We start from the raw sequence: 24,593 nt of genomic DNA on the forward strand, positions 1-24,593 counted from the left end.
TTTGTTTCTGCTGTTACTTCACGAAAAGGGACTTAAACTTAGCAAATTTAAATGGCTAAAAAAAGAATATGGAGCAAATAAGCATCAAAGTCACAGTTGGAAAAAAAAAACACACAAATGTAATTGTCTTGGACTTTATGATAAAATAAATAAATACATAGGATGAGATGATGCATAGGATGGCGTCTATGAATCCAATGTGATAAAAAACAAAACGTCCTCTGCAACGTGCCCTTGTTTACTGGTTGACATGAGTGACCTGTGTCCTGAGGTCAGCACACAGCGTCCAACCACAATGTGGAGTTTTTCCTCATGCGTCTTCAGTCCATAACCTTTTAGACAGCTCCACTCTGCCCTCTGGTGAACTTTTTTTGGACTACACGGTTACTGTCCTGCGACAAAATAATTGACCCACAGCCCCATCTACTGTTCTGTTTGTGAAGTGTAACATTAAAAATCTTTCTTTATTGTAAACTTCCACGGGTACAATTGTTTGAAACAATAATTATGTCAGAATAACCAAGTTTTTTTTATTACATTCTTCAGCTACATTCATGTATATTTGTACTTAAAATATGTATAGAAACATTAACATTTTACTTTTGCATTGCTTGTTAAATGCTTACGTCCTTCTAACCCTGGGGGGGGGGGGGACTGCCCTACAAAAGGAGATTATTTTAAACAACCTCTTGCGGAAACCCAAATTCACATTCATACACTTTGCCTCAGAGAAGGCAAGGTCTTACGACTGTGTGTAGCGAATAATCTCACTCAGGTCATAGCCCGTCACTGCGAAAGCATAGCCATCGCTGTCGCAGAACTTGGCGCCACAGATTTGTGTGTCAGTCACACACTCGTTGTGCAAATGGGCAACCTAAGAGGAAATGAGGAAAAAACACAAAGTCAGGGTCTCATTGACAAGAAGATAAAATGTTCAACTGGAGGAAAACTCATGAATTGTAATTTAAATCCGGGATTTATTAAGGAAATAAGCTTTGTATTCAGTTTTAAGACCAGTTACCTCCACACTGTTTGACTCTGGGGTCAAATTCAGGTGCCACACCCTGACTAGAGAATCCTCAGCGGCAGACAGAAGCTGAAGCACACAAGCATAAGGACAATTTAAAATGTTAGATATAGATTCACTGGAGCTAAATGAACATGATGATTTAAGTAATTGTCATATTTGACTAGAAAATCTATAAATCCCTTCTCATTGTTAGTTGTATTCTCCACTCTAAATGACAAATAAGAACAAATGACAGTCTATGCTAGGGCTGCAACTAACGATTATTTTCATCATCGATTAACCTGTTGATTATTTTCTCTGTTAATCGATTAGTTGTTTGGTTCATAAAATTGTGAAAAATGTTATTTGCGTTTCCCCAAACTCCCAAGATGATGTTTTGTTTTGCCGACACACAAAGATATTTAGTTAACTGTCATATTAGAGCAAAGAAACCAAAAAATATTTACGTTTAAGAAGCTGAAATCAGATAATAAAGACTTTTTTTTCATAAAAACTAATTTAACCGATAAATCGATTATCAAAAATAGTTGGCGATTAATTTAGTTATTGATTACTGATCGATTAATCGGTTAACTGTTGCAGCTCTAGTCTTAGACATTCATATTAAGTCTTAGAGGCCAACACAATAAAGTGACATTTCTAGTTCATCCATTTGGTTTGTACAACTCACCAGTCCAGAAAAAGGAGCGATGTCTAGTGAGTATATCCAGCGAGCATGGGCGTTGACCTCGGCGTGCAGGATTCCCGTCACCGCCTCATAGAGACGTATCTGGCCTGTGCCATAACCTGCCACCACTGTACCTTTCCACAGCTTGACAGATGAGCAGCTCATACTGAGAGCAGTGAGGAAGACGGAGGAGCATCGCCATCATGGAACAAACAGAAAAGATAGTGGCAATTAGATTAGAGCAAGCAGGGGGGAAATGAGGAGGAGGCGAAGGACAGTGGAAAAGAAATCAAGACAAATCAAGACAATGAATGAAGATGGGAGACAGATGGAGGGGAAACAAAGATTGGAAAAGACAGTTAAACGTGAGATGATGTCGTTTTAACATAGGTCAGTAATAGTTGGCTGCTATTGAACACTTTTATTTTACATTGTACGCCAAAAATGGCCAATACTATCATAATATGGATAGTACTTACTCAAAGCCATGGATCTTGTTAAGCAGCTGAAATTCCTCCCCAGACTTCCATACACACAGATTGCCCCCGTCATCTGCACTGACCAGATCAGCTATGCACTCCTGAGGAGAGGGGGACAGACACAAAGGGATTCTGTCACAGAAGGACTGTATTATTATTATTTAATGGGGTTTTTTTGCAAGTTATTTTTTCTATTAAAGAAGACAAATTATTCAACAATGAACATAGTAATGGACATTTTCATTTGAAGTGCTGTATCGTGTAAAGTGGAAATTGATTTAGGTAGTCTGATGCATACAAAAGTTAGAGGTATCCTGCATCTACAGAAAGACCAAAGACAAAGTACAGACATGCCACACTGTACCTGGCTGCCGGAGCACTCAGAGGCCATGTCAGTGATAGACTCCGTGTGCTCCTCCAGGACCTCAGACAAGGTTATATTACTGCCTTTACTGGGAACATCAAATACGAGAATTGATCCAGAAGAAACACCTAGGTATGAAGAAGGAGACGAGTATGTTTGCATAGTTTTAACCTGTTTTTTCTATATATGAACCGTAACTGTAAAGAAATATATTTCACTTAGTACTTACCCACACAAATATAACTCTCCCAAACTGCTGATATCCCTCGGGCAAACACAGCCTTATCTGGGGACACAAACAAATGCTGTGAGTGCACTAGATTTGATGTAAAACCTCTAAATGAATACTTTTCCCTCACACAAAAATATGTGCCTGCGCAACTATGCATATATGAGTTTGTGAATGAAAGCGTGAGCAAACAAATCTAGTAGTATCTAATCTAGTAGAGTAAACCTTACAAAGCAGAAAATATTGCTCATGTGTACAACATCGTGACTTCCATTTGTGATTGTGCAAAATATAATAATGTACTGGAGGTGTAGATGCCGGAAGTTTCTAATGTCATTAATATAACCTGGTATTTGTAATTCTGTTTGTGTGGATGAGGATGGATCAATCGCACCAACCTATTTCCAGGAACAACAAAACCTAGTAAATCGTATCATCATTTTCATGCAAATAATTAAGACAGGTTCGTCTTTGAGTATTTGCACGTGTCATAAATCCACGGTTGATATGTTAGTTTACCCGTAGGTGTGTCCGGCGTCTCCAGCGCATGCCAGTACACCATGATGGAGCCATCGGATTCATATATCTAAAACAATGGATGAAAGAAAAGAGCTGCAATAACGTGTACACTAATACTGCCTGCTCCAAAATGTGACAACAGTCACTGACTGCAGAGAAGAGTAGACACACAGACAAAAACTCACCTGGATGCCTTTCTGAGAGGTCACCACCAGCAGGTCACGAGAGGGCAGGACACAAAATGCAGCCTGTTTCAACAATAACAGGATTTATTTATTTTTATCTAAAAGCCAAATGTATATACACCATACCAGTGAAAAAGACAAGAAAACAATGATAAAATTCACCCTTTTATTTTTGGCCCGTAACCTACTAAATTAAATATTTCACATATTTCATAAACTATATTTAAAATGTATTCAGGGTGGTACTTCTTCAGCCAATAGATTTTAAGTGTCTGCAGACGCCTATTGGCCACAAACATAAGTCAATCACTGGCTAAATAATTCATACTGTATGAAAAGTTTTTCTCACTTTAAGTTTAAGTTGTCTGTGTAAATTCCCATTCATCCAGGAGGTCATAGTTAACTAGGAACTGGAGTTGGGTCGAAGATGGTGGTTCAACGCTCGTTGGCTGTCTATCTGATTTGAATACATGCAGTGCAACGTCAAATTAAGAGTGTGAGTAAGGCTTCATCTTATTCTCGTAGTTAAAGGTGTTTCAAGAAGATGCATCCATGCATACATTTAGAGAGAATACGAAGTTTGGTAGAGACCGACGAAAGTGCCCCAATGATCATTCTATGGCTCAATCCCATTTCACGACTTGCCCCTACCCCGTAGCCGTGTAAAGGTAGGGGTGTCTCAATTCCCTCTGGCATCGAGGGGGAGGGCTAAGGCGGAGGGCTAAGGCGGAGGGCTAGGTGGCCCTGCAAACGTAGATTTTCCAGACCCACACTCCAGACGGAGGGCTGCGAGATATGCCTTGCGAATCACGGGCAAGTCGGCTTGGTGAAGTGTCCAAGGCGACCAAAGAAACTCACAAATCTGTATTTTCTCCGTTAGTAATTTACGGCAACCTTTGTTCGTCGTCTCAATGTATCATGGCGCTTTTCTTCATAAAAGCCACACCAAATAAACGCAAGTCGCAAAGCAGCGTTATGCGTTGTATTAGTACCACATATGTATCGTTATCAACTAACGTGATGTGATGTTTCGTAGTTGTAAAACCACGGGGTATTATCAGTGTGATTCACCTGAAAAATGGGAAATGGGATTGGGCCTTCTATCCTGTAGCACGTGGGGGGGGGGGGGGAGACTACCCAGGGCCCAAGGGTGTGTGTGTGTGTGGGGGGGGTTAAGTAATTAGTGTCCTAACATAAGTTAAAAATTGGCTGAATGCATTGGTTGAGAGACTGAACTTTGTATTTTAAAAAATAGTGGAGATTCTCTGAGGGCCCTCGCAACAGGTGGGCCCCCACAGGGACTGCTGATGTGTAGGGCCCAGAATGAGGCGCTTACAGCCCTGCTCCACTGTGGCGTCCACCGACCTGCGTGACGAGCGACGTGCTCGTGGCGACGTTGGGCTCCTTGGACTGCAGCTGGCGGTGGGAGTAGTCCAGGCCGTCCCAGGACGCGCTGACCATGTTCACCACGTTGGCGTGGACCACCGCGAAGTAGGTGAGGCGCCGCGGGGCGATGCGCAGCACGCCCAGGTTGTTGTACAGCGCCGAGGCGCTGTTCTTGGTCTGGATGCTCTTCTCCTTGTGATACATCGGGGCGGCCTTCGGGGTGGCTTGGTGTCAGTGCGGTAAGAACAGGAGGAGGTCCCCACACAGAGAGTCTGGTCAGGGTGAATTGGCCATTCACTTAGAAAAAACACACACACACACACACAGGCACACAGGCGACTATCGTTGCGAGGCGAGGCTTAGCACTAGCATCAAGCTAACTTTACGTGTGTTAGCGAGAGGCTAACGGTTAAAAAAAACGCAGCGTATTATACAGGAGGTGCACGTGCTCTCGCTTCCGGTTAGGGCTATTCCTCCGTTGTCGTTTTTTCGACCATTTCATTAAAAAGACAAACGTAAACGAAGCACTTCTCTTGCTGTGGGCAACCGGATTACCTGCGCGTCCTCCGCAGCCATAGAGACGACGGCCGCCTCTGCGCGCTACGTCACCCTTTGCGTGCTCGGTTGCTGAGCAACCGCAGGCTGTGGCTGCGTAACACAGAGGATCCGAAATAGAGAGCGAGGTAAGAATAGACACTTCTAACGTTGTGACAGCGGTTATTCTGGAAACGTGACCTGTGCAGTATTTCGTTGTTTAAGTGTTGGTAGTAAAGTTTTTGCTTCAATATTGCACTTTTACTGAAACCAGCTGCTCAGTAAAAGTTCATATTTTATTGTCATCTGCAGAGGATCCTTCAGGAATCTACACAATAAATAATCCAGATTAAAGCACACCAATGCCTTGGCACAAGAATGACCATTTCCTTTACTTCAGATGCTCACGCTGGAGAACAACTAAATCCAAATTAAAAAACAATGTTCAAGCATTTTTTCAATGTGTTCAGCGTAAATAAAACGTATACACAAAATGTATTGTTAATCCTTAGCCACGAGCAACATGGTTGAAATGGCTGTTGATTCTCCTAGTGTTCTTCCCTATAGTAAACACGAAGAGAGATATGCTGACAAAAATGATGTGTAGGGGCAGACAGTGCTAATCTTGTTATCAAAAACATTGTGTTTCCTGTGGATTTGTCACAATAAAGGTTTTTTTTTCTAAACAGCTTAAATGTAGAGAAGCCGAACATTCCATTATGATGCAAATGCGATGTCACCCACATTGATGCAATGATCAAAGGATCCCTCCTGTGATCTGTGATCTCATCGCATATAACAGGTAGTTGTAGTAGACACAGAGGCAAGGCGACTTTATTTTTATTAGCACCTGTCATACATCAAGCCAATTCAAAGTGCTTCACAGAAGAATCAAAATAATCCAATAAAGGTACAACAATATTCAATTAATGTGTGAAAGAAATAAAGACAAGACTTGTTCCTCGAGATTTTAAGGGAACGAGTGAGAGATTCATTGTCACTGTACTTGTACAATGAAATTACAAGTTGGACTGTCTTTTGGTTTCAGTTTTTAAGGAATGTAGGCTATGTTTCCTATTATTTCTATCATAAGCGATAACAGATTGTCAATGTCCTGCACTGTCACATTTGATTACATCCACCAGAGTGTGCTAATGTTTACCATATGACATTTCAAAGGAGTATGCCACCAAGTAGACAGATATTGTTGTTATTTTTATCTTTTTTGCCAACTAAAAAATCCTACTCCTTATCATCGTAAAGATATATTTTTTTCGCTTTTCATTCATGCCCCCCCCCATGAATGAAAAGCTTTAATGAGCCCTTCGCAGTTTCACTGTACCGGCCGTGTGTACTTAGACTTGCATGGCTTAATCTTAAAACAAGCATATGCTACTGGCAGGATCAACCAGGTAGCCCTCTGCATTTTTTGTTTGTTGTTTCAGCATTCAAGAAAACCTGGCGAGAGTATCCGCATGTCATCCGTCCCAGTGACCCCCGCTTCCAGCGCAGAAGATGGCACAGAGGGCTGCTATTCCTGGTCGCTTAAATCCCGCCAAATTGATGAACGTTTTAGTCCAGGAGGAAGCAGATGAGACAGTGGGGGAGATTGTGGATGAACAGATGAGCAAGGTCATGGCAGGCTGTTTGACAGTGGACATGGAAAGACAGGTAAAATGAGAAAGTCTATGTTCATTTAATTTTGATTTCGCTTCTGCGTGAAAAGCATCTTTCTGCTAACCACTTTCGACTAAGAGGCCAATTAATTATTTGCTTTTATCCATTTCAACCACACGCCCATGATGTTGCTTGTCTTTGCCCTTAAGCTAGCATCTTTTTCTGCATCTTGGGCTGTGAGCTACCTCACACGGATTCTAGAGCAACAGATCATGTGCCCTGACGAAGGAGAAGGTCCAAGGGAAGCATCTAAAACTGAAGACTCTGAGCCTTTGCCGGCAACTGCCGATGCCTGGGCTCAAGGATGTGCGCCTGCCTCTCCTCAATCCTGCCCCGCTGCGGCACAAAGGGTAGGTTATGTCTCCTCTGCGAGTCCTCACTTCACATTTTAACCAAGAGGTTTTCCATATGTGCAATCTATCAATATCTCTATGTCGATTGTTAACAGGAGGCTGATATTGTTCAGGTCCCAGCACAACCAGAGCCAAGAGTCAACCAGCAATGTAATGGTATAGCCCAGACAGACAGCTCTCTAAAGTCATCTGACAAGGAAACAAGTGGCTGGAGGCCTGTCAATAAAAAGAAATGCAGAGTGCCTTGTCCTCGCTCCACACCAAAAATTGACCTAAAGAAAAGGCAGCAGGTAAATTTACCCCCTAAGCTCATTCCAGGCAAATTGCTGCCAGTCCTGCCATGTCCTGCTATTAAAAAGGATGTGGAGGTAGAAGATAAGAATAGAGTATATTGTCTTTATAACCATATGACTGGACCATTATATCAGCCAAAGGATTATCAACCCATACCAAGACTTGATCCCTCAAGGCTGCCTCGACACTGCATCCTACCTCAGTATGAGATTGTTGACAACAACTACACAAATGCAAATCCCAAAACACTAAGTGGACTATCCAAGATAGAACCAAAATGTAAGCAACGGCCAACTGAGCGGGCCGCAGCTGCACTGACACCACTAACCAGCTCCATGGATTGGCCAGCAAAGTTTCTTAGGAGAAACGAGGAAGAGGTGGCTCTGAAGAAACTGTCTCCCTCTAGACGTGACCAGGAAGGGATGGAGTTCTCTAGGTCTCTGAGGTTAGACACCATGGTTTTGGCAAAGGGTGTTTCTATCTGGGATCCCCGAGCAAATGAAGGTATCCCCCTCAAATTGAACTCTCCTTCCCAGTCTACCAAGCTGGGGCCAATACGAAGTGATACAGCCGTGTCACTCCCGTCACTTGTTCCGCTTTCCGCAGGCGGTCCACCTAAGGTCACCGCCCCATTGTTTCAGTCCAAGAACTCACTGTAAAATTTAGTGACAATATCTGTCTGTAGCTGTATTTAGAACAGAATGGGATGTATTTTAATGAAATAAAAACAAATGACCATTCAAATACAGGAACATGTTTATCGTTCATGTTTTAAAAGACTGTGACTCATGCAATTTTTCGTAACTGGGAGCTACTCTGCATTTAGAAAACTGAGATACACTGTTCATGATTGAATAAATAGTAGCTGATAAATTGAGAATACAAATATATATTGTAATTTTTTTGATACTATATACTTATATATAAAAGCACACATAATAAAGCAAGATAGAGCTGAATACTGTAACTCATAAAAACTACAACACAATGAATCAAGGAAAATATTTGTATATATACACATTGTTTAAATCAGTAGTCTATAACATCAAGCTTAGAATAAATGCTACCTTTATAACGATTGTATTTTTCAGTTTTCTGCTCTAATAGCTCTAGGTGTTGATTCAGCTAAGGTCATTTTAGACGCTGTAGTTTGTGGTGCTGGTAAACTGGCAGGTGTTTGTGGGTTTTTTCTCCACTCCATTTATATCAATGAGGTTAGGCAAAATGCAGTTTAACAGTTTAAAAAAATATATATTAACTATAACCTTAGTGAAGGTCAGCTTTATTGCACAGGAGTGAATTGTATTAGACTGCAATAGCTGGGTTTTCCTAATAAACTGGAAAAGTGTTATATGCACACAACTCTGGACAACACAAAAAAAGCAGCTTGAGCAAATATCTCCTGTGGTGAATTTAATGGGGGGATGCGGCAGCAAAAACATAAATATAATCATATTTTATTTGTTTGTCTATATTTTTAATTGGTGTTTACACCAATCTATGGCTCAGTGTGAATTGCAGAATGCATTAAAGTAAGAAGGACCCGGTTCCCTGGGAACCAATCAAAACGCACCCGGACGAGACGTGTTAACGCAACCGACCTTGCTGAAGCCGACGTAACAGTCGACGAGCAGCGAGCCAATCGGCGCTCGCCGCTGCCGCCTCTGCGCCAATCCGGGCTAATATTTTGCCCGGTAGCATGTTTGGCTAACCCCTTGTGCACATGTGAGATCGTGGAGAAGGGGGAAGCGGTGCGGACCTAAACTTTATCGAGAGACCAGCAGGAGCTGTAATCGGCTTGAAAGACAGATCGGACATGAAGAAGAAGGCGACGGTTGCAGAGGAGCCGGTCGAGGTAAGGAGGGGGCGACACGCCGCATGTTTTTCCACTTAGCTTAGCTACACGGTACCGGTATACGGGTGTTGCTCTCATGCTTTACCTTCACTTTTACTATCACGTTACAATCACAACGCGCGTAGCGACAGAATGTAAATACGTTCGTATGACGAACACAAGCGTTAACGCTCAGTCAACATACCACAGTCGCACCAGTTGTAGCCTCACTCCTAGTAAAATGTATTAACGTGTTAAAAGTTGACTCAAGCTGAGCTGCTGTCGCTGCTACCACGTTGGTACTTTACAGATGGCTCCCTCGGAGGAGGAGGAGGAGGAGGAGGACAGTGAGGCGCCCGTCAAAGCCAAAAGGAGCAAACCCGACGAGGAGGTGGTCTATCAGCCGGTGAAACTGTCTCGAAGTGACCTGTACAGACCGCCCACTGCGGAGGAGCTCAGCCAGCTGAAGGAGACCGAGAGCCTGTTCCACTGCAGCCTGCTGAAAATGCAGGTGAGACCTCTGACCGGAAACGAGGGAGGGGGGGAGAGGGAGGAATCGTCACACCGACGCGAAGAGTTTCACACCACTAAATCTCTTGAACAAATTTGACACCGACTCACAGATGGAGGAGCTGCTGAGGGAGGTCGCCCTGAGTGAGCACAGGAGACAGCAAATAGACTCCTTCACTCAGACGGTCACCGAGCTGCTGCAGGCTGTGCCCGATTCCCCAGAGGTTGAGGTTTGTAGCACTAAATGGGGGGGGGGGGGGGGGGGGTGACAGATCATATAAGCGCCACAAATGCGTACACGGGCACCTGTCAACCGTTAACTCGACATCTCTGTGTGTTCAGGTAAGTGACCTCTCGTGGCTGTCTGGTGCCGTTAAGATCCCTTTCCTCCTCATGCCCAAAGTGACAAAAGGCAAGTTCCACATGGCGCCTCCTGCTTCCGTCGATCTGATAGGAAGCTACCCACTGGGCACCTGCACCAAACCACGCATCGTGGTGGACCTAGCTGTCACAATCCCAGCTGTAAGTCCCCTGCTGCCTCCTTTTTACAAATGTCAAAATACATTGCTTGAAGCCGTGACAGCTGAATGACAGACATTAGATCCTAAGAGACACTGGCGTCTTCTCTCTGCTCGTCTTTCTGTCATCAGGACGTCCTTCACCCAAAAGACATCTTGAACCAGAGGTATCCGAGAAAAAGAGCACTCTACCTGGCAGGCCTGGCCCAGTATCTCGCATCCTCCTCAGACATCGGAGCCATGCGTTATTCCTGTCTCCATGGGAACCGACTCCGACCCGTTCTGCTGCTGACCCCTCCAGGTATTTACCTTTTCATTTATACCATACTAACTTTTTCATTGAATAACAGCAAACTATTTTCTTCACGTGTGCACATTGAACAGTGTCTTTTGATTGTATTGATCGGTTTGTGATCGTGAGACGAGATGTGTTGTGGTGTCCCATTAAGACTCTTCCAGCTTCACCGTGCGCGTTCATGCCTGTCCGCCCCCTGGGTTCTTCAAGCCCAGCCGTTTTCACCCCCAGAGGAATAATATCCGCACAGAGTGGTACACCGGATTGCAGACCTCCCAGTCTGGTAAGGCTTGATCATCCATCCCAATTATCTTCTCACTTCCCATCACTTTTTCTCAAGACAATGATCACATGTGAATCCAGGACCATGTGATGTCAGGGTTAGTCAAACCCAATTTCTTTTTCTTGTTTGTAACAGATAGCAGCGAACCTCCCACTCCGCATTACAACAGCTCCGTTCTGGGGGACTTACTGCCCAGGGCCCACCTCCAGTTTCTTTCTGCTGTCAGCTCCCAGTGCTCGGCCTTTGCCAAAGGGGTCGCTCTGCTCAAAGTCTGGCTTCGTCAAAGAGAGCTCGACCAGGCAAGAAGCTTGCAATGACTTGTTTTTTTGTTGGACAGAGCCTATTTCTTTCTTTTTGATTAGTATTGTGACACTCTTGGTCTCTGACCTCTGTATTGCTCTCCCACTGTCTTACAGGGCACTGGATGTTTTAATGGCTTCCTGGCTTCAATGCTGTTGGCCTATCTGCTGACCACTCACAGGATCAGTAACACCATGACAGCCTATCAGCTGCTTCGAAACAGCTTGAACTTTCTGGGTAAGAATATATTAAATTCACTAAACCAAATCTTTTTCAAATAGGGTAAAACGAAAGACATAGTAGCTGTTTTCAGACATGAAATGCAAGTTTTCCTCTCACATATGACAAACATTTTTGGAACATTGTGTTGCATGTGTGTAGAGCATGCAGGAGGCAGGGCAGGACGCTGCTGCAGAAAGCTGTGTTTTTGTTTACGGTCAGCAACACGCCCACTGGCTGGCTGTGAATTTTCCAGAATTTTTTCCTGCTGTATTCTCACATGGGCCCACTCAGACATTTTCCAGAAATTCTACTAGGGAGCTGGCAGGAAAAGTTCCAAAAAATTGTCCAAAGCAAAATTTACAGAAAATAAACTTTGTCACATACGGCCCGGACTTCAGTGCATGTCTGAAAGCAGTTTATGTCAAACAGTGGTTGAACTTAAAGCAATTTGCTCATCGTTGTTTTGAACCCCCAGCCTCTGCAGACCTGACCGTGAATGGGATCAGCTTAGCCAAAGATCCCGACTCCACAGCGGTGAGTGGTGTTACTCAAATTTAAAACTACAAAACCTGTAAAAATGTAGTTAATTCACACTTCCTAAATTAATCATCATTGTCCTATTGGCCCTTCTTTTCCCTGCAGCCACCTCTCGCTGAGTTCCACAGCGCTTTCCAGGTCGTGTTTGTCGACCCCTCAGGACACCTCAACATGTGTGCTGACATGACCGCTTGTACCTATAAACAGGTAAATACTGCGAAAACCAATGTGTTTTCAAAGATTATCATTTCTTCACTTGGGACATTAAGCAACAGGTTTTGACCATTTTCAAATTGGTTCTCAGCTGCAGCATGAGGCGTCTGTGTCGATGCAGTTCTGGGACAACCCATCAGTGGATGGGTTCCACAGCCTCCTCATGACCCCCAAACCCATGATAAGGACAAGCGACCACGTATTCCAGTATGCAGTCCATCTTGTGTACTACATAGGCAGCTCGGTTTCTCTTTTCTCATTCTGTTTGACTTCCCATCCTCACCCTGTCGGCTCTTCTCATTTGTGCTTTTCTTATCTCCCGCTCAGGTTATGTGAGCTGGTAAAGCTTCAGTCCAGCTGTAAGAAACTGAATCTCCTCAGTGAGCTGATGGACCACAGTGGAAATTATGTCCACGCGGCGCTGCCTTTCATACTGTCACTGCTTCAGCAGGGACTGGGCCAAAGGGTTCACCTCCTCACCCACTCCCTCTCTCCTGACCCCGAGGTGGGAAAGATCTCCATTCAGGGTCTACAAATATATATATGTATTTTTTTGTTTCATTATTAGTCTGAGCTACTATTGATTAAATCTGCACCTAAAACTACAGGTTTTAAGTGTCTTTATATAGGAGAGTCAAACTATCCTTTCAATCTTTAAACCACTGGATTTGTCGAATTTAGTCCATTTATGTTTTTGTTTCATCACAGTGGTCCGTGGAGAGTGAAGCCCCCAAACACAAAGCTCAACCTCCCCTCGCCTTCGGCTTGCTCTTAAGGCAGGAGCTGGCAGCCTCGGTCCTGGAAAGAGGCCCACCTGCAGACAGCCCCAAGGTAACCTCACTCGTCTCTCTTCTGTGTATGCGTGTAGTGTTTCATTCCTTTTTTTCCCCCGTTGGCGTTAAGGTTGTTTTACTATAGTATTAATGAGTTCAACATTTAAAGTGCAACGAGGGAGCAAACTTGTTCTGCTGTTAAATCTAATTCTACTATTAAGAAATAACTGCCCTGTGCACTATGGTTCATATGTTGTGTGGTTATTAATATCTTTAAGTTGTATAATCTAGCCAAATGTATATTCGGTCACAACTCGCTTGCAGCTCTCACGTGGCTGGCATTTGCATTTTTGTCGACTTGTTTCTGTGTCATTTGTGCGTTGCCACGCTCGTGTAACGATTCAACGGTTATCCCGCTAGGCTGCTGAGTTTCGTCAGCTGTGGGGCTCCCGCTCCGAGCTGCGTCGTTTCCAGGACAGCGCCATCACCGAGGCTGTGCTGTGGGACGGAGAGAGCATGTGCCAAAAGCGCCTGGTCCCCAAACAGATCGTCACACACCTACTGAGGCTGTATGTACTTTATCTTGGCACGGCATACTGAGAGACACAACAGCAATCACGTTAATACTGGTTATGGTTTTCTATCTGTATTAATAATACAACTATTCAGTTTACTATCGTGTGACAGATTTTTCTGTTATTTTTCCCATGGTTTTTGAAGATGACAGGATGATTTGTTGATTCTAAAGACATCTACTCAGAATATGTTTGTAACTACATTGTACAAAACACAACAAGTGTGTTAAGGTAAATGAAGCATAAGAACAGCCGGGGTATTTGCTACACTGTTAGCAGCCCCCCGCTAGAGGCTTGGGTTTGCCTGCGCCACTTGTTTACCCAAATATTGCTGACATCCTTTTATCACTGGCTTAGTGTACTTAAGTAATTGACTGCATCTCAGCTGACAGCAACTACTGCGAGAGGAATTTTCTCACTTTTTGTTGCTTGTATCGTCGTTTGCACCAGCAGATACAACATATCAGCAGTGGGGAAATTAGTTGTTGTAGTTATAGCCCAGCCATGTCCCCATTCTATTATTGTATAGGAAGCCAGTTTAAGTCTCTTGAAGGGTTATCGATGTTACACGTTTCTGTTTACAAAGATCATCATGTCAACATGCTCTGGGCTCAGTCTTGTACGCATTGTTGCAAATGCTTGTCCGGCCTCGGACAATAGAGACGGCAGCGACACCCCAGGTATGCACAAATAGTGTCTCGCCAGAGTGGCCAGTTTGGGGAACCTCGGTCCATTCACCCTCCACCAGTCAAGAGGGTTTATGTCCAATGAGGGGGCAATGTCTCTCAGGTAGTAATCCACCTGAGCCTCAGAGTCTGTGGCGTAGGAGGAGCTGTAGTTGTCCCCGAGGAGCAACATCATGGTGTTTTTGGTGTCGCTTCTCATTTGTGAGGGCACGGCCACCTGGCTGACATTGGGCGTGACCGGGGTCTCCTGCTGTTCGTCCTTTGTGCCCACAGTAGTGGTGATCACGTCCAGCTTTGAAACCAGGTCGTGCAGTTTAACCTTTGCAGCCAATCTCCCTGTCGGTGTCAGGAAGCTGAGATGTTTGTGACGCGGGTCCAGCATTGAGGCAACCAGAGCTGGTTTGGAGGCGAGGTCCTTCGAGTCGACCTGTAAACGGTGAAATAACAGTAATAAGGGCTTAGAAGCACAATTTGATACTCTGCGTCAGCGTATGCCTACCTCCATGTGACTTCTTAGTGACGTCTGAACTTTCCGCTTGAACTCGGAGACTTGTTCAACATCGTTCTCCTTTGGCACGAGGTGAGTCTGAATGAGGCTGAACGTGATTGGGTAGATGTTTGAAATGGACACCTCTGTTTCAGCTGATATGACGGTCGTGGCCCATTTCAGCGTTGCCAACACCGGTGTGAAATTCTCAATTATTTGCCAGCAGTCGTCTTCGATCTCAAGGCCGTGCGCCTCCTGTCTGTTGGTGGTTGTGCGGTCGGAGAGCACGGCTTTAATAGCCCACCTTTGCTCGAGCAGCCGTTCGAACATATCGCAGACTGTGTCCCACCTCGCTTTGCTCGACTGGACGAGCTCGTGCTGCGGCAGGCACATCTGCACCTGCTTCTGCCGCAGGGCCTCACTCGCCAGCACGTTGTGACCGAAGTGCTTGGCCAGTTTCCCGGCCGCGGCAATGATGTGGAGTAAGTCCACGCTCAGGCCGTCACTGACCGCCTGCTGCAGGGTGGTTGCAAAGCAAGTGGCACGGTCCCAGGCGACACGGGCGCGCTCGCGGGCCGGCGAGTTGTCCCGCGAGTTGTTATGGACGCACGCAGTCACCTTCCCGGCGATTCCCCACGTCTTCACCGTGCTGAGGAGCCTCTCCGCGACGTCGTCCGCGGCGGGGCGGCTGTCCGACGGCAGCTTGTGCGTCTGCAGCACAGCCGACCTCCCCTGCCAGTCGTCCGTGATGAACGAGCAGGAGACTGTGACGTACCTCTGGAGCGGCTGGGCTGCCCAGAACTCGGCGGTGAGAGCCACTTTCTCCACTCTGCCCAGCTGCAATACGAGCTCCTCCACCTTCTCGTGGAAGTGGCCTTCGATGAGGCGAGCGATGTCGCCGGCCACGGGCATTTTGTAATTGGGGACGGTGTAGGCGAGCAGCTCGCGGAACCCATCGCCGCTCACCACGCCGATGGGAAGCAGGTCCTTCTCGACCATCCTGGAGATGAGCTCGGTCACCTCCGCGTGCGTCGCCAGTGACACGCCGTCGTGGGGCATCGTGTCCGGGTGCTTGTTTTTGATGTGGTACATCATGCTGGTGGTGCTGCTCCTGTACTTCAGTCGGGTGTCGCACAGCGTGCAGTGCACCTCGTCGTCCACTTTGATGAAAATGTCCCACACGGAGCTCCGCTTCAGGCGCTTCCTCTCCCCGTAGTCGCGCTCGTGCAGGCCGGCCGCCGCCGCCGCCGCCGCCGCGCTCGCGCTCGGGGACATGACGGCGACCTGCACGAGGTCCGAGTCCTCCTCGCCGCACTGCGCGGTGCACGTCGCCGGCTTCTCGTCCTCGTCCAGCGGCGCCGCGGACGGATGGTACCTGCCCATGTGGTTCATCATGGAGCTGGTGGCGCCGCCGCAGTACTTGAGCGTCGCGTCGCATTTCGTGCAGCGGACGAAGTTGCCCACTTGCTCGAAGCAGTCCCACACGGAGCTCCGTCTCCTCCCGGTCCGCTTCATGCCTCGCGCAGCCCGCAGTGTTCTGGACGTTAGCAAGCTAGCTAATGCTAGCGCTGACTGTCAACCACCGAAATGATTTTTTGTTGTTGTTGTTGTTGTTGGCGTTTAATAAAGCGAACTTGTGACCCGCTTCGCTTCAGCCTATGTCCTGGCAGCAACATGCCAGTGAGGCGAGCGCATGTGTGGTATTTGTCGAAGCCTAGTTTCTTTTTTAGAAATAACAATAATATATGTGTGTATATATATATACACATATATATATTGTCCATCAGACATGCAGATATCCCCGAATCCTGTGTGCGGTATGTGGGGGCGATGGTGGATGACGTCATCAAGACGGGAAGTGAGGTAACTCGTTGCGATTTCATTTTGATATATTTATGTTTTCACCCTAAATTCAAAACAAAGTATATTTGATTCAGTGAAAACAAATTTTATATATTTTGGGGGTATTTTTTGTCTACTATGGGATATTGTATTGTAAATATTATATTGTATATTTTCTTTGTTAGTTTATTTATTTTCTGAAATGTTGTGGGTTTCCTGTATTCTTGTTAGAGCAGACGTCTAGTGATTGTCTTAAGTAATCAACATGATCTTCTTTATGGCCTCAATCGGTTTTAAATCAGTGCTTGGTGTGTACACAGTGTAGACTGAAAGGAGTGTGTCATTGTTGCAGTTTCATTGCTAAGCAAAATGCACTCTGATTATTTGTGTGTTTTTGTGTGCGCGCTTCAGGTGCCTAGTACTGGAGAGGAGGTGAGTTTACTCGTGGTTCAGGCTTACGATGACCTGAGTAGGAAACTGTGGAAGCTGGAAGGTCTTCCTCTCTCCATCACCGCCGTACAAGGAGCTCACCCCGCACTCAGATACACACAGGTAACGCCTCCTGCTCTCAACAGGGAACTGCTCTTGTTAATGTAATAGTAGGTAGTCGTGAATTGAGAGTAATTCATGGTAAGTTGTATCTGCACTCACATATCTGCTGTGCTTTGCAGGTCTTTCCCCCTCAACCACTGAAGATGGACTATTCCTTCTTTGACAAAGAGAAGACCTCCAGGTCATTGGTGCCAAAGGAAGGCAAACCATGCCCCACATACATCACCCCTATCACAAGTGAGTGCCACATCTACCTTCATGTCATCCTCTCTCTACACCGTCTCTATCAAAAATAATAAAAGGCAGGAATACCAATACAATGTGTCAAACTAGGGGTGTTGAAATTAATCATTTCTACGATGCATCGCGATGCGGACGTGGACAATGCTGTATCGATGCAGTGACCGACCATAATCGATTATAGACTACTGCCGGTGCTGGCCAATAAAGTTTTGGAGTTCAAAATTACTTCCTGGTGGTAGTAGTAAAGCCTGCCAAAGAAATAGCGGACCCAGCTCAGCCAAGAATTGAATTGCTGTAACAGAGCGTTTAATGTTACGCCTGTACTGTATCATTTATACGAAATAACAACACGGAGACCGTAGTATGAACCAGCGTGATCTGAGACGGAACAACAACTTTATTAATCACCTTCAAACACACTACAGCGGATCCGCTCCCTTCTTTCGTTCTGCTTTCATAATAAAAGCCCAACTTAAAATTACTCAGTATTTTGCTGAGGTAACTCAAAAACTCCAAATAAAATGTAATTTAACATAAATAAAATATCTTACACTACGTTGCTGTTTGCGTGTCCTTTTTAAGAGCAGAAGGGAGTTCATATATATCTGAATGCTAGCTATATCGAAAATAGATGATGCATCGCATCGTGATATCGAATCAAATCTAATCAACAGGATAATCGTAATCGAATCGGGAGACCAGTGAAGATTCACACCCCTATGTCACACTACATGTAGGTATTTCTACCAAGTAATTTATGCGGTCTCTGCTACATAGATTGATGCATTATGCATCCATTTTCTCTCTCATGAAACATACTGTTACCTCACTTGATTTCTCTTTCCCTTACATGTGCACTCACTGTATTTTCTTCTCACTATCTGGTGAGATGTCACGCAAAATGACAGAACGACTGAGTTTAAACCCATATAATCTGAGGAGGATAATTACAGCAACTTGACCACAGACATTTTAGCTGCACAAACTCAATGTGTTGGCAACCCTTGCTCTTGCAGTGATTTGTCACATGGAGGGGAGTGGAAAGTGGCCTCACGACCGCCTTGCCATCCGTCATATCCGAGCCGCTTTCCACATCAACCTGGGAGAGTTGCTCAAGAAGCAGCATAATTACACGTGCAGGCCCTGCCCCACACATCTGGATGTCTGGAAGGTGAGTTTGTGTACATGACTCGCATTGTCTGACACCTTGACTTTGAAGATAATGAAGGTTGTGATATGGCTAAGCAAGTTGTTTGCACAGTTTTATTTTCTTTTTGTTTTTCATTTAACCTCACAGTATTCTGTTTCATTTATGCGGTCTCATCTCCTTTTGCTTATGTATCCAGGATGGCTTGGCGTTCCGCATCCAGGTGGCCTATCATCGGGAGCCTCAGGTGCTGAGGGAGAGCGTGAATGCAGAGGGCCTGCTGGTTGTAAGGGACAACGAGGAGGCTCAGGCTCTGGAGATGGCCACAATTCACAAGCCTCTACTTACAAGCACATTGCACGGGTACAACTGAAACACGAAGCAGTGTTGCAGTTATAATCATTGACGACGGTTGTCTTGTGGTCTTGTTTTCACTTTCTCCAACCGCTGACCTACTTTTCTTTCTTCCTATTTCTTCTTCGCTCCATTTGATACATTTCCTGTTTTTGCTGGTAGGCTCCAACAGGAGCACCCGTGTTTTGGGTCAGTGTGTCGCCTGGTCAAACGCTGGCTGGGGGCTCAGCTCTTCAGTGCTGACATTACAGAGGACACAGCGGACCTGCTGGTGGCGTCGCTTTTTCTGCAGCCTGCACCCTTTACATCACCTGGGTAACTACTTCTTTTACTTCCTAAAAATCTCTGCACCACATCAGAGTTATATGTGAACACCTATTTTTTCACCTACCTTTGTTCATTCAGTAGGTCATGTGAGTGAATTTCTCCTCCTCCCTCAGTTCTCCTCAGGTGGGCTTCCTGCGTTTCCTTCATCTGCTCTCCTCCTTTGACTGGAGGAACAACCCACTGATCGTCAACCTCAACAACCAGCTCACAGGCAAGTAGTCGATCTCTCACACGCACACACACACCCCTCTTCTCTCCGTGACACACAAACAAATCCTTCCTGAACTCTTTCTATTTATGCACACGACATACTTTAACATCCTCCTCGTAGTGTTGCTGTTTCACTGCAGTTTGATTGTTGTTCACCTCTTTGTCACGTGCAGCCACCGACTACACAGAAATCAAGAATGACTTCATGGCCTCCAGGGAATCTCTGCCTGTCATGTTTATAGCTACGCCTAAGGACAAAAAACTCTCTATGTGGACCAAGCGAGCGCCCAGTGTACAGGTCAGTGGACATAAATACTTATTATTATAAATACAAGTGCCCAACTCACACAGCATCACATTTAATAGACTAGCACGCAATACTGAATTAAAAAAAAAATTAAATATTACAACTGGTCAGTAACAAGTAAAGACTAAATAACTTTGACGTATTTAAAAAAAAAAAAAAAAAAAGGTCACAAACTTTGTTTCTAAACACACAAAGAGAATCACAAACAACGGTGTAGAAAAGAGTTGCACGTTCTTGGCAGAGAGCAGTCGCAAAGTTTCCCGACCCTGGAGCCTTTCCTCACTGCACACTGGTCTCCTGGATCACACTGTAAAGAAGATATGAAACTGTATTGAAATAAGATATTGATTTGTGATCTTGCGTTTAATGAGTAAACGGTAAAGATGATAAATTGCTCGAAACAGATGTGAATTAATTCCAGATGGACTGATTTATTGCATTACTTACCACAGGCAGATAACCATGCTTTTTTCTCAGAGCTGGAAATTGGTCGTTCTGAAGTCTTTCCAACACCTCATATAAATCATTGATCTGGAAATGCAACAATTTTATGTCTTACTTTAACACATTTTAAAACGTAACCACAACATCAAATAATACACAACATTCTTCACAGTCAATCTCGATAATTATATCGACAGCCTCGTAAGCAAAACTCTTCGATAGCACCCCTCGTGTTTTTGGAGGGACGGTCAGGCAAAGCTCACCAGTTGCTGTTCATTGCCGTTCTCTGCCGTAGTGAAATGAGGTAAATGTTGCTGGATGTGGCTGTGGCTGTTAGAGAGTCCAGCGGCACACAATAGTGTCCAGAAAAGATACACACGGCAGCTTCCCATGGTGCGTAGGTGACCCAGATAAGTTTCCTGCGCTCGCCCACCTCACTCCCCCGACAAGCCCAGCATTGACACGGAGCCTCTCCCAGCATCCTCCTTTTATAACGGTGGCCGAGAGCAGGAACTTTGTCCACTGTGACGTCATCGTGGGCTTCATGTGCCACGTCTAATTAAGATGCTCAGAATGATTTCCATTTTACCTCACGCGGCAGCTCAGGTTGGAGGGAAAAAGCGTTTCTTGTTCAGTTCAAAAATTGCCTTCACAGACGAAACACAGATGAGAGGTGAATGATCCAGGAGCTGTTTTTTTGTTGCCGACTCAATGCCTCTGTGTGACCACTAGGGAGCAGATTGTGATTGAGTGAATCAGAATGGATGTTTGAGTTTCTCTCAGAATTCACAACAGAATCGACAACATGTCAACCGCTGACCAGACCAAAAAAATCCATCTTGATGAATTAACATGGGTCATGATTTGCTGAATCTGTCCAATAGTAGTCAAAAATACAAAACAACTATTGTACTCGGAGGAGTATTTATCATTTGGTTTAAACGCTAAAGTAAATGGATGTGAGGAGGACTGTTGAGTAAGGAGAGTCACTTTAACTATTTTTATTTTTACTTTTATAAGTTGTTTTTTTTAACATTCTCATTACACAAACGTGTTTTGATAATCAAGCTGTTGTCAAGCTTTATAGTTGTGCAGTTATTTGAAAAAATCGAAGTGACTTTTTGCGGTAAGGGTGTGCCTTCATCAGACGGGTTGAAACAAGCACAGCAAGCAGCTCCTTGTAATACTTCAACCTCAGCAGTGGCTTGATATTGCTCCGCATATAATGTCAAAATATTATTTCCTTAAGTGTGCAAAGTTTGGTCATGTTTTATGTTTTCCGGGAAATTGTATTTCACCGATGGCGATGGCCACTTAATTATATGACACCTCAGAATGTCCAAAGCTGCTTTTGCTCGTGTTTTTCCAGATGCTGCAGCGTGCGGTGATGGTGGCCGCAGAGAGCCTCAAGATACTGGAACGTCAGCTGATGGACGGTAGCCAGACACAAGATGTCAGGGTTGGTAGAAAAAAAAGCACTGCAAAGTTCTCATCTGCTCACCGTTCCACTGCATCATAAGCGGTCCGGTGTTCTGAGTGAGTTACGTTTTAATCTATCGGCACTGTGCTAAACTCGTGTGTCTGTGTAGGTGGTCATGCGTCCCCCTCTGGACGCCTACGACGTGTTGATTCACCTGAACCCCAAGCAGGTTCCCCTTCTCGGCCAAGCGGTAGACTGTCCCGCCGTCACCTTCAGCAGGGGCGTGAAGACCGGCAGCGTGGCCCAGTCTGGAGGGGCTCTGCCCGTCATCGACTACAACCCGGTGACGCTCTACCTGGCGGAGCTCAGAGTGAGTCTAATCTGTCCGGGCTGCACTTTGTGTTAATAGAGAGGTTTCGTTTTGATAAAAAATCCTCGTTGATGCAGGATGTGAGGGGGGAAAAAACCTATAGCAGGATTTACGCATTGCAAGTCACATTTGGGTCATTCAAGCCAGAAGAATATTGTATGTGAGGTCCAGCAGCTTCCTGATAATGCAAAAGAATTGCAGAGAAGTAGTTTTGTAATTCTTTACTGTAGGTTTCCTCGAAATATTGTTGACATGTCTCTGAACTTTTCTACTCAACCAGAATTATCCTTGTTCTTCACTTTCTCTATGAACACTTATGACTCTCTTTATCCTCCTCTCTCTCTCTCTCTCTCTCTCTCTCTCTCTCTCTCTCTCTCTTCCTACTCTTCGTCTCCATCTCCCATTAATGTGTCGGGAGGACATGCGCTACATTATGCAGCCAATACATGTGTACTTAATATATACGCACTGTATGAACACGTCTACAACTAGACATTAAAATGGGGTCACAGCAATCAATCAAAGAGCTCTGCATAAGCTTGGCAAACGGAAGTTACATGGAGCGGCTTGTGAAAGAAGTATTTTTTCTTCATTTAAAAATATCCACTTTATAATTTATAGGTTTAGACAACTGCAACAAAATGACTTGTTTCCTGAGCTTCATGCTGCTACATCACTCGACTTAATATATTTTCAGGAGGCGTTCGGAGACCTTGCCCTCTTCTCCTGTGATCCCTACGGTGGAACAGTGATTGCAGTTTTATGGAAGCCAAAGGCTTTTGTCTCAATGCCTTTTAAGGTAAAGGTTAAGTCACTCATGTCATCTATCCGGAAGCATTGATCGAGGAGAAAACCCTGCTGATCATGCAGACCTTATGTTTACTTTTTCCTTCCTTACACATTTCAGACGTCGCAGGTGTCCGCTCGGAGCGTGGAGGTGACTGGGGAGGAAGTAAATACCGTTCCCAATGTGGAAGCGATACTGGAGGACTTCCAGGTCATGGGAAAAGGATTGGTGAAATCAGTGGAAGCAAGGACCGAAAAGTGGATGGTTTAGAAAACACAAACACACACCACTTTCTCCAGATTAATTTTAGCATCTGACATTTTCAGCAGAGAAAGTATATGGATAGTTTTTGTTTTGTTTCTGTTGGTCTCACTCAAATATAACAACTAAAACAATGAATATTAAACATCTTTTACAATTTTATGTACTTATACTGTTGCTGTTGATGATCGGCCATGTTTGTTTTGGTGTAGCTGTTTCAGGCCCAATAAATACAGAACTACTTCCCTTCGTGTGACTTTCAGTATTAATGTGCATTTAAAGAGCAGCATGATTTGTCCTTTTTTTTTTCAAACAAACTCCAGGTTCTCAAATGTGATGGGTTTTTTTCTTTCTTAGTAGATGGAATATATTAGATTTTGATTGTTGGCTGTTGGCCTTCAGCTCTTGGAAATTATAATGGGCCTTTTCTCACTATTTTCTGATACTTAATTGACCAAATCAACCTTCAAGAAGATAAAGTTAAATGAAAATGAAAGCAATGATGAGCTGCAGCTTTTTATGTTCATATTTATATGCATGTCTCTTGAAACTGGTTGTTAGACACTTTACTGTTCATCGTTGCCATCAATGCATTGATGAGGTTTAATATTTTTATATTTCCAAATCCTAAACACATTGCTGACAGTTAAGGAGATTCAACAGGGATGTGATCTTTAAGCAGACCCATGCCAGTTAATTTGGTATGTCAGTTCCAGACACTTGTTGAAAGGTTTATGGAGACCCATGTGTCACGCTGAGTTTCATAACTGAGAAAGTATGAATGGGGCTCAAAGCCACAACTTTAAGTCGGTATTTTAAACAGCTAGATAATTATAATCAATAAAGAAAAACACCAAACCTTCATTGAAGTGCTCAGTTTTGTCATGTGAACATCGTGGTTCAAAAGTATCAGTCAAAAGAATAGGGTCAGGGCATTCACATTTCCACCAGCCCCCTAATATTCACAAAGAAGGGATGGACTGTTAGTGTGTGATAATGCATACTGTACATTAGGCCTGCAACTCCTATTCACAGAGCAGAACCTGTCGTTCTCGCGTGTCTGAAAAACATACCATATATAAATGTACATACCGTACTGAACAAACATTTTAAGGTGCAGCATTCATGGATGATTAATTGCACACTCCAGTGTGATAGTTGTGCTGAAGGATTTATTGACCAAGTTCATTCATTATACCCTAAAAAATTACTGTCAGAAAAAACATGAGATTACTGAAAAGGAAAAATTTTGCGTCAAGATTTTGTTCATATGCCGCTCATGGATGCACAACCAAAACAGAACTAGGCCCAACTGTGGATTATCATGAATGTATTATAAGACCAGGGGCATCGACTCTGCGAGGGTCCGTTTTGGTCAG

The 24,593-nt window shown here is 44.5% G+C and overlaps 4 protein-coding genes across 10 annotated transcripts; 2 read left to right on the forward strand and 2 right to left on the reverse strand.

The window, feature by feature from the left end:
• Window positions 1-424: 424 nt before the first annotated feature.
• wdr54 (WD repeat domain 54) lies at window positions 425-5,063 on the reverse strand. Of its 2 annotated transcripts, XM_035639627.2 has the most exons (10): window positions 4,839-4,952; window positions 3,823-3,930; window positions 3,474-3,536; window positions 3,289-3,355; window positions 2,770-2,826; window positions 2,541-2,668; window positions 2,177-2,277; window positions 1,701-1,863; window positions 1,022-1,096; window positions 425-874 (listed from the first exon to the last, which is right to left on the reverse strand). In XM_035639627.2, exons 2-10 carry the CDS (start codon window positions 3,868-3,870, stop codon window positions 743-745), a joined length of 834 nt encoding a protein of 277 aa, XP_035495520.1. In that variant the 5' UTR covers window positions 3,871-3,930; window positions 4,839-4,952; the 3' UTR covers window positions 425-742. The 2 variants fall into 2 exon arrangements, with proteins under 2 accessions (XP_035495520.1, XP_035495517.1); XM_035639624.2 differs by lacking the exon at window positions 3,823-3,930 and having other exon boundaries at window positions 4,839-5,063.
• Window positions 4,960-8,466, forward strand: LOC118313785 (uncharacterized protein C2orf81 homolog). 6 transcript variants are annotated; one of them, XM_035639620.2, is made up of 5 exons: window positions 4,961-5,098; window positions 6,083-6,195; window positions 6,839-7,064; window positions 7,220-7,420; window positions 7,519-8,466. In XM_035639620.2, exons 3-5 carry the CDS (start codon window positions 6,909-6,911, stop codon window positions 8,374-8,376), a joined length of 1,215 nt encoding a protein of 404 aa, XP_035495513.2. In that variant the 5' UTR covers window positions 4,961-5,098; window positions 6,083-6,195; window positions 6,839-6,908; the 3' UTR covers window positions 8,377-8,466. The 6 variants fall into 6 exon arrangements, with proteins under 6 accessions (XP_035495510.2, XP_035495513.2, XP_035495514.2 ...); XM_035639617.2 differs by lacking the exon at window positions 6,083-6,195 and having other exon boundaries at window positions 4,960-5,098; XM_035639621.2 differs by lacking the exons at window positions 4,961-5,098; window positions 6,083-6,195 and adding an exon at window positions 5,402-5,542.
• A 907-nt stretch (window positions 8,467-9,373) lies between these two features.
• On the forward strand, window positions 9,374-23,463 carry nol6 (nucleolar protein 6 (RNA-associated)). Its single transcript, XM_035639615.2, has 26 exons — window positions 9,374-9,572; window positions 9,862-10,062; window positions 10,175-10,291; window positions 10,404-10,583; window positions 10,712-10,880; window positions 11,029-11,157; window positions 11,293-11,456; window positions 11,574-11,694; window positions 12,155-12,213; window positions 12,322-12,423; window positions 12,521-12,636; window positions 12,757-12,934; window positions 13,138-13,260; window positions 13,623-13,771; window positions 16,738-16,813; window positions 17,204-17,344; window positions 17,464-17,581; window positions 18,604-18,758; window positions 18,934-19,097; window positions 19,251-19,403; window positions 19,529-19,626; window positions 19,799-19,923; window positions 21,746-21,835; window positions 21,966-22,166; window positions 22,864-22,965; window positions 23,074-23,463. Exons 1-26 carry the CDS (start codon window positions 9,534-9,536, stop codon window positions 23,221-23,223), a joined length of 3,420 nt encoding a protein of 1,139 aa, XP_035495508.2. The 5' UTR covers window positions 9,374-9,533; the 3' UTR covers window positions 23,224-23,463.
• LOC118313784 (E3 SUMO-protein ligase ZBED1-like) lies at window positions 13,765-16,760 on the reverse strand. The gene is made up of 2 exons (XM_035639616.2): window positions 14,963-16,760; window positions 13,765-14,890 (listed from the first exon to the last, which is right to left on the reverse strand). Exons 1-2 carry the CDS (start codon window positions 16,463-16,465, stop codon window positions 14,342-14,344), a joined length of 2,052 nt encoding a protein of 683 aa, XP_035495509.2. The 5' UTR covers window positions 16,466-16,760; the 3' UTR covers window positions 13,765-14,341.
• Window positions 23,464-24,593: the final 1,130 nt, after the last annotated feature.

The sequence above is a fragment of the Scophthalmus maximus genome, chromosome 19, assembly GCF_022379125.1.
Source record: "Scophthalmus maximus strain ysfricsl-2021 chromosome 19, ASM2237912v1, whole genome shotgun sequence".
In the NCBI taxonomy this organism is placed as follows: Eukaryota; Metazoa; Chordata; class Actinopteri; order Pleuronectiformes; family Scophthalmidae; genus Scophthalmus; species Scophthalmus maximus.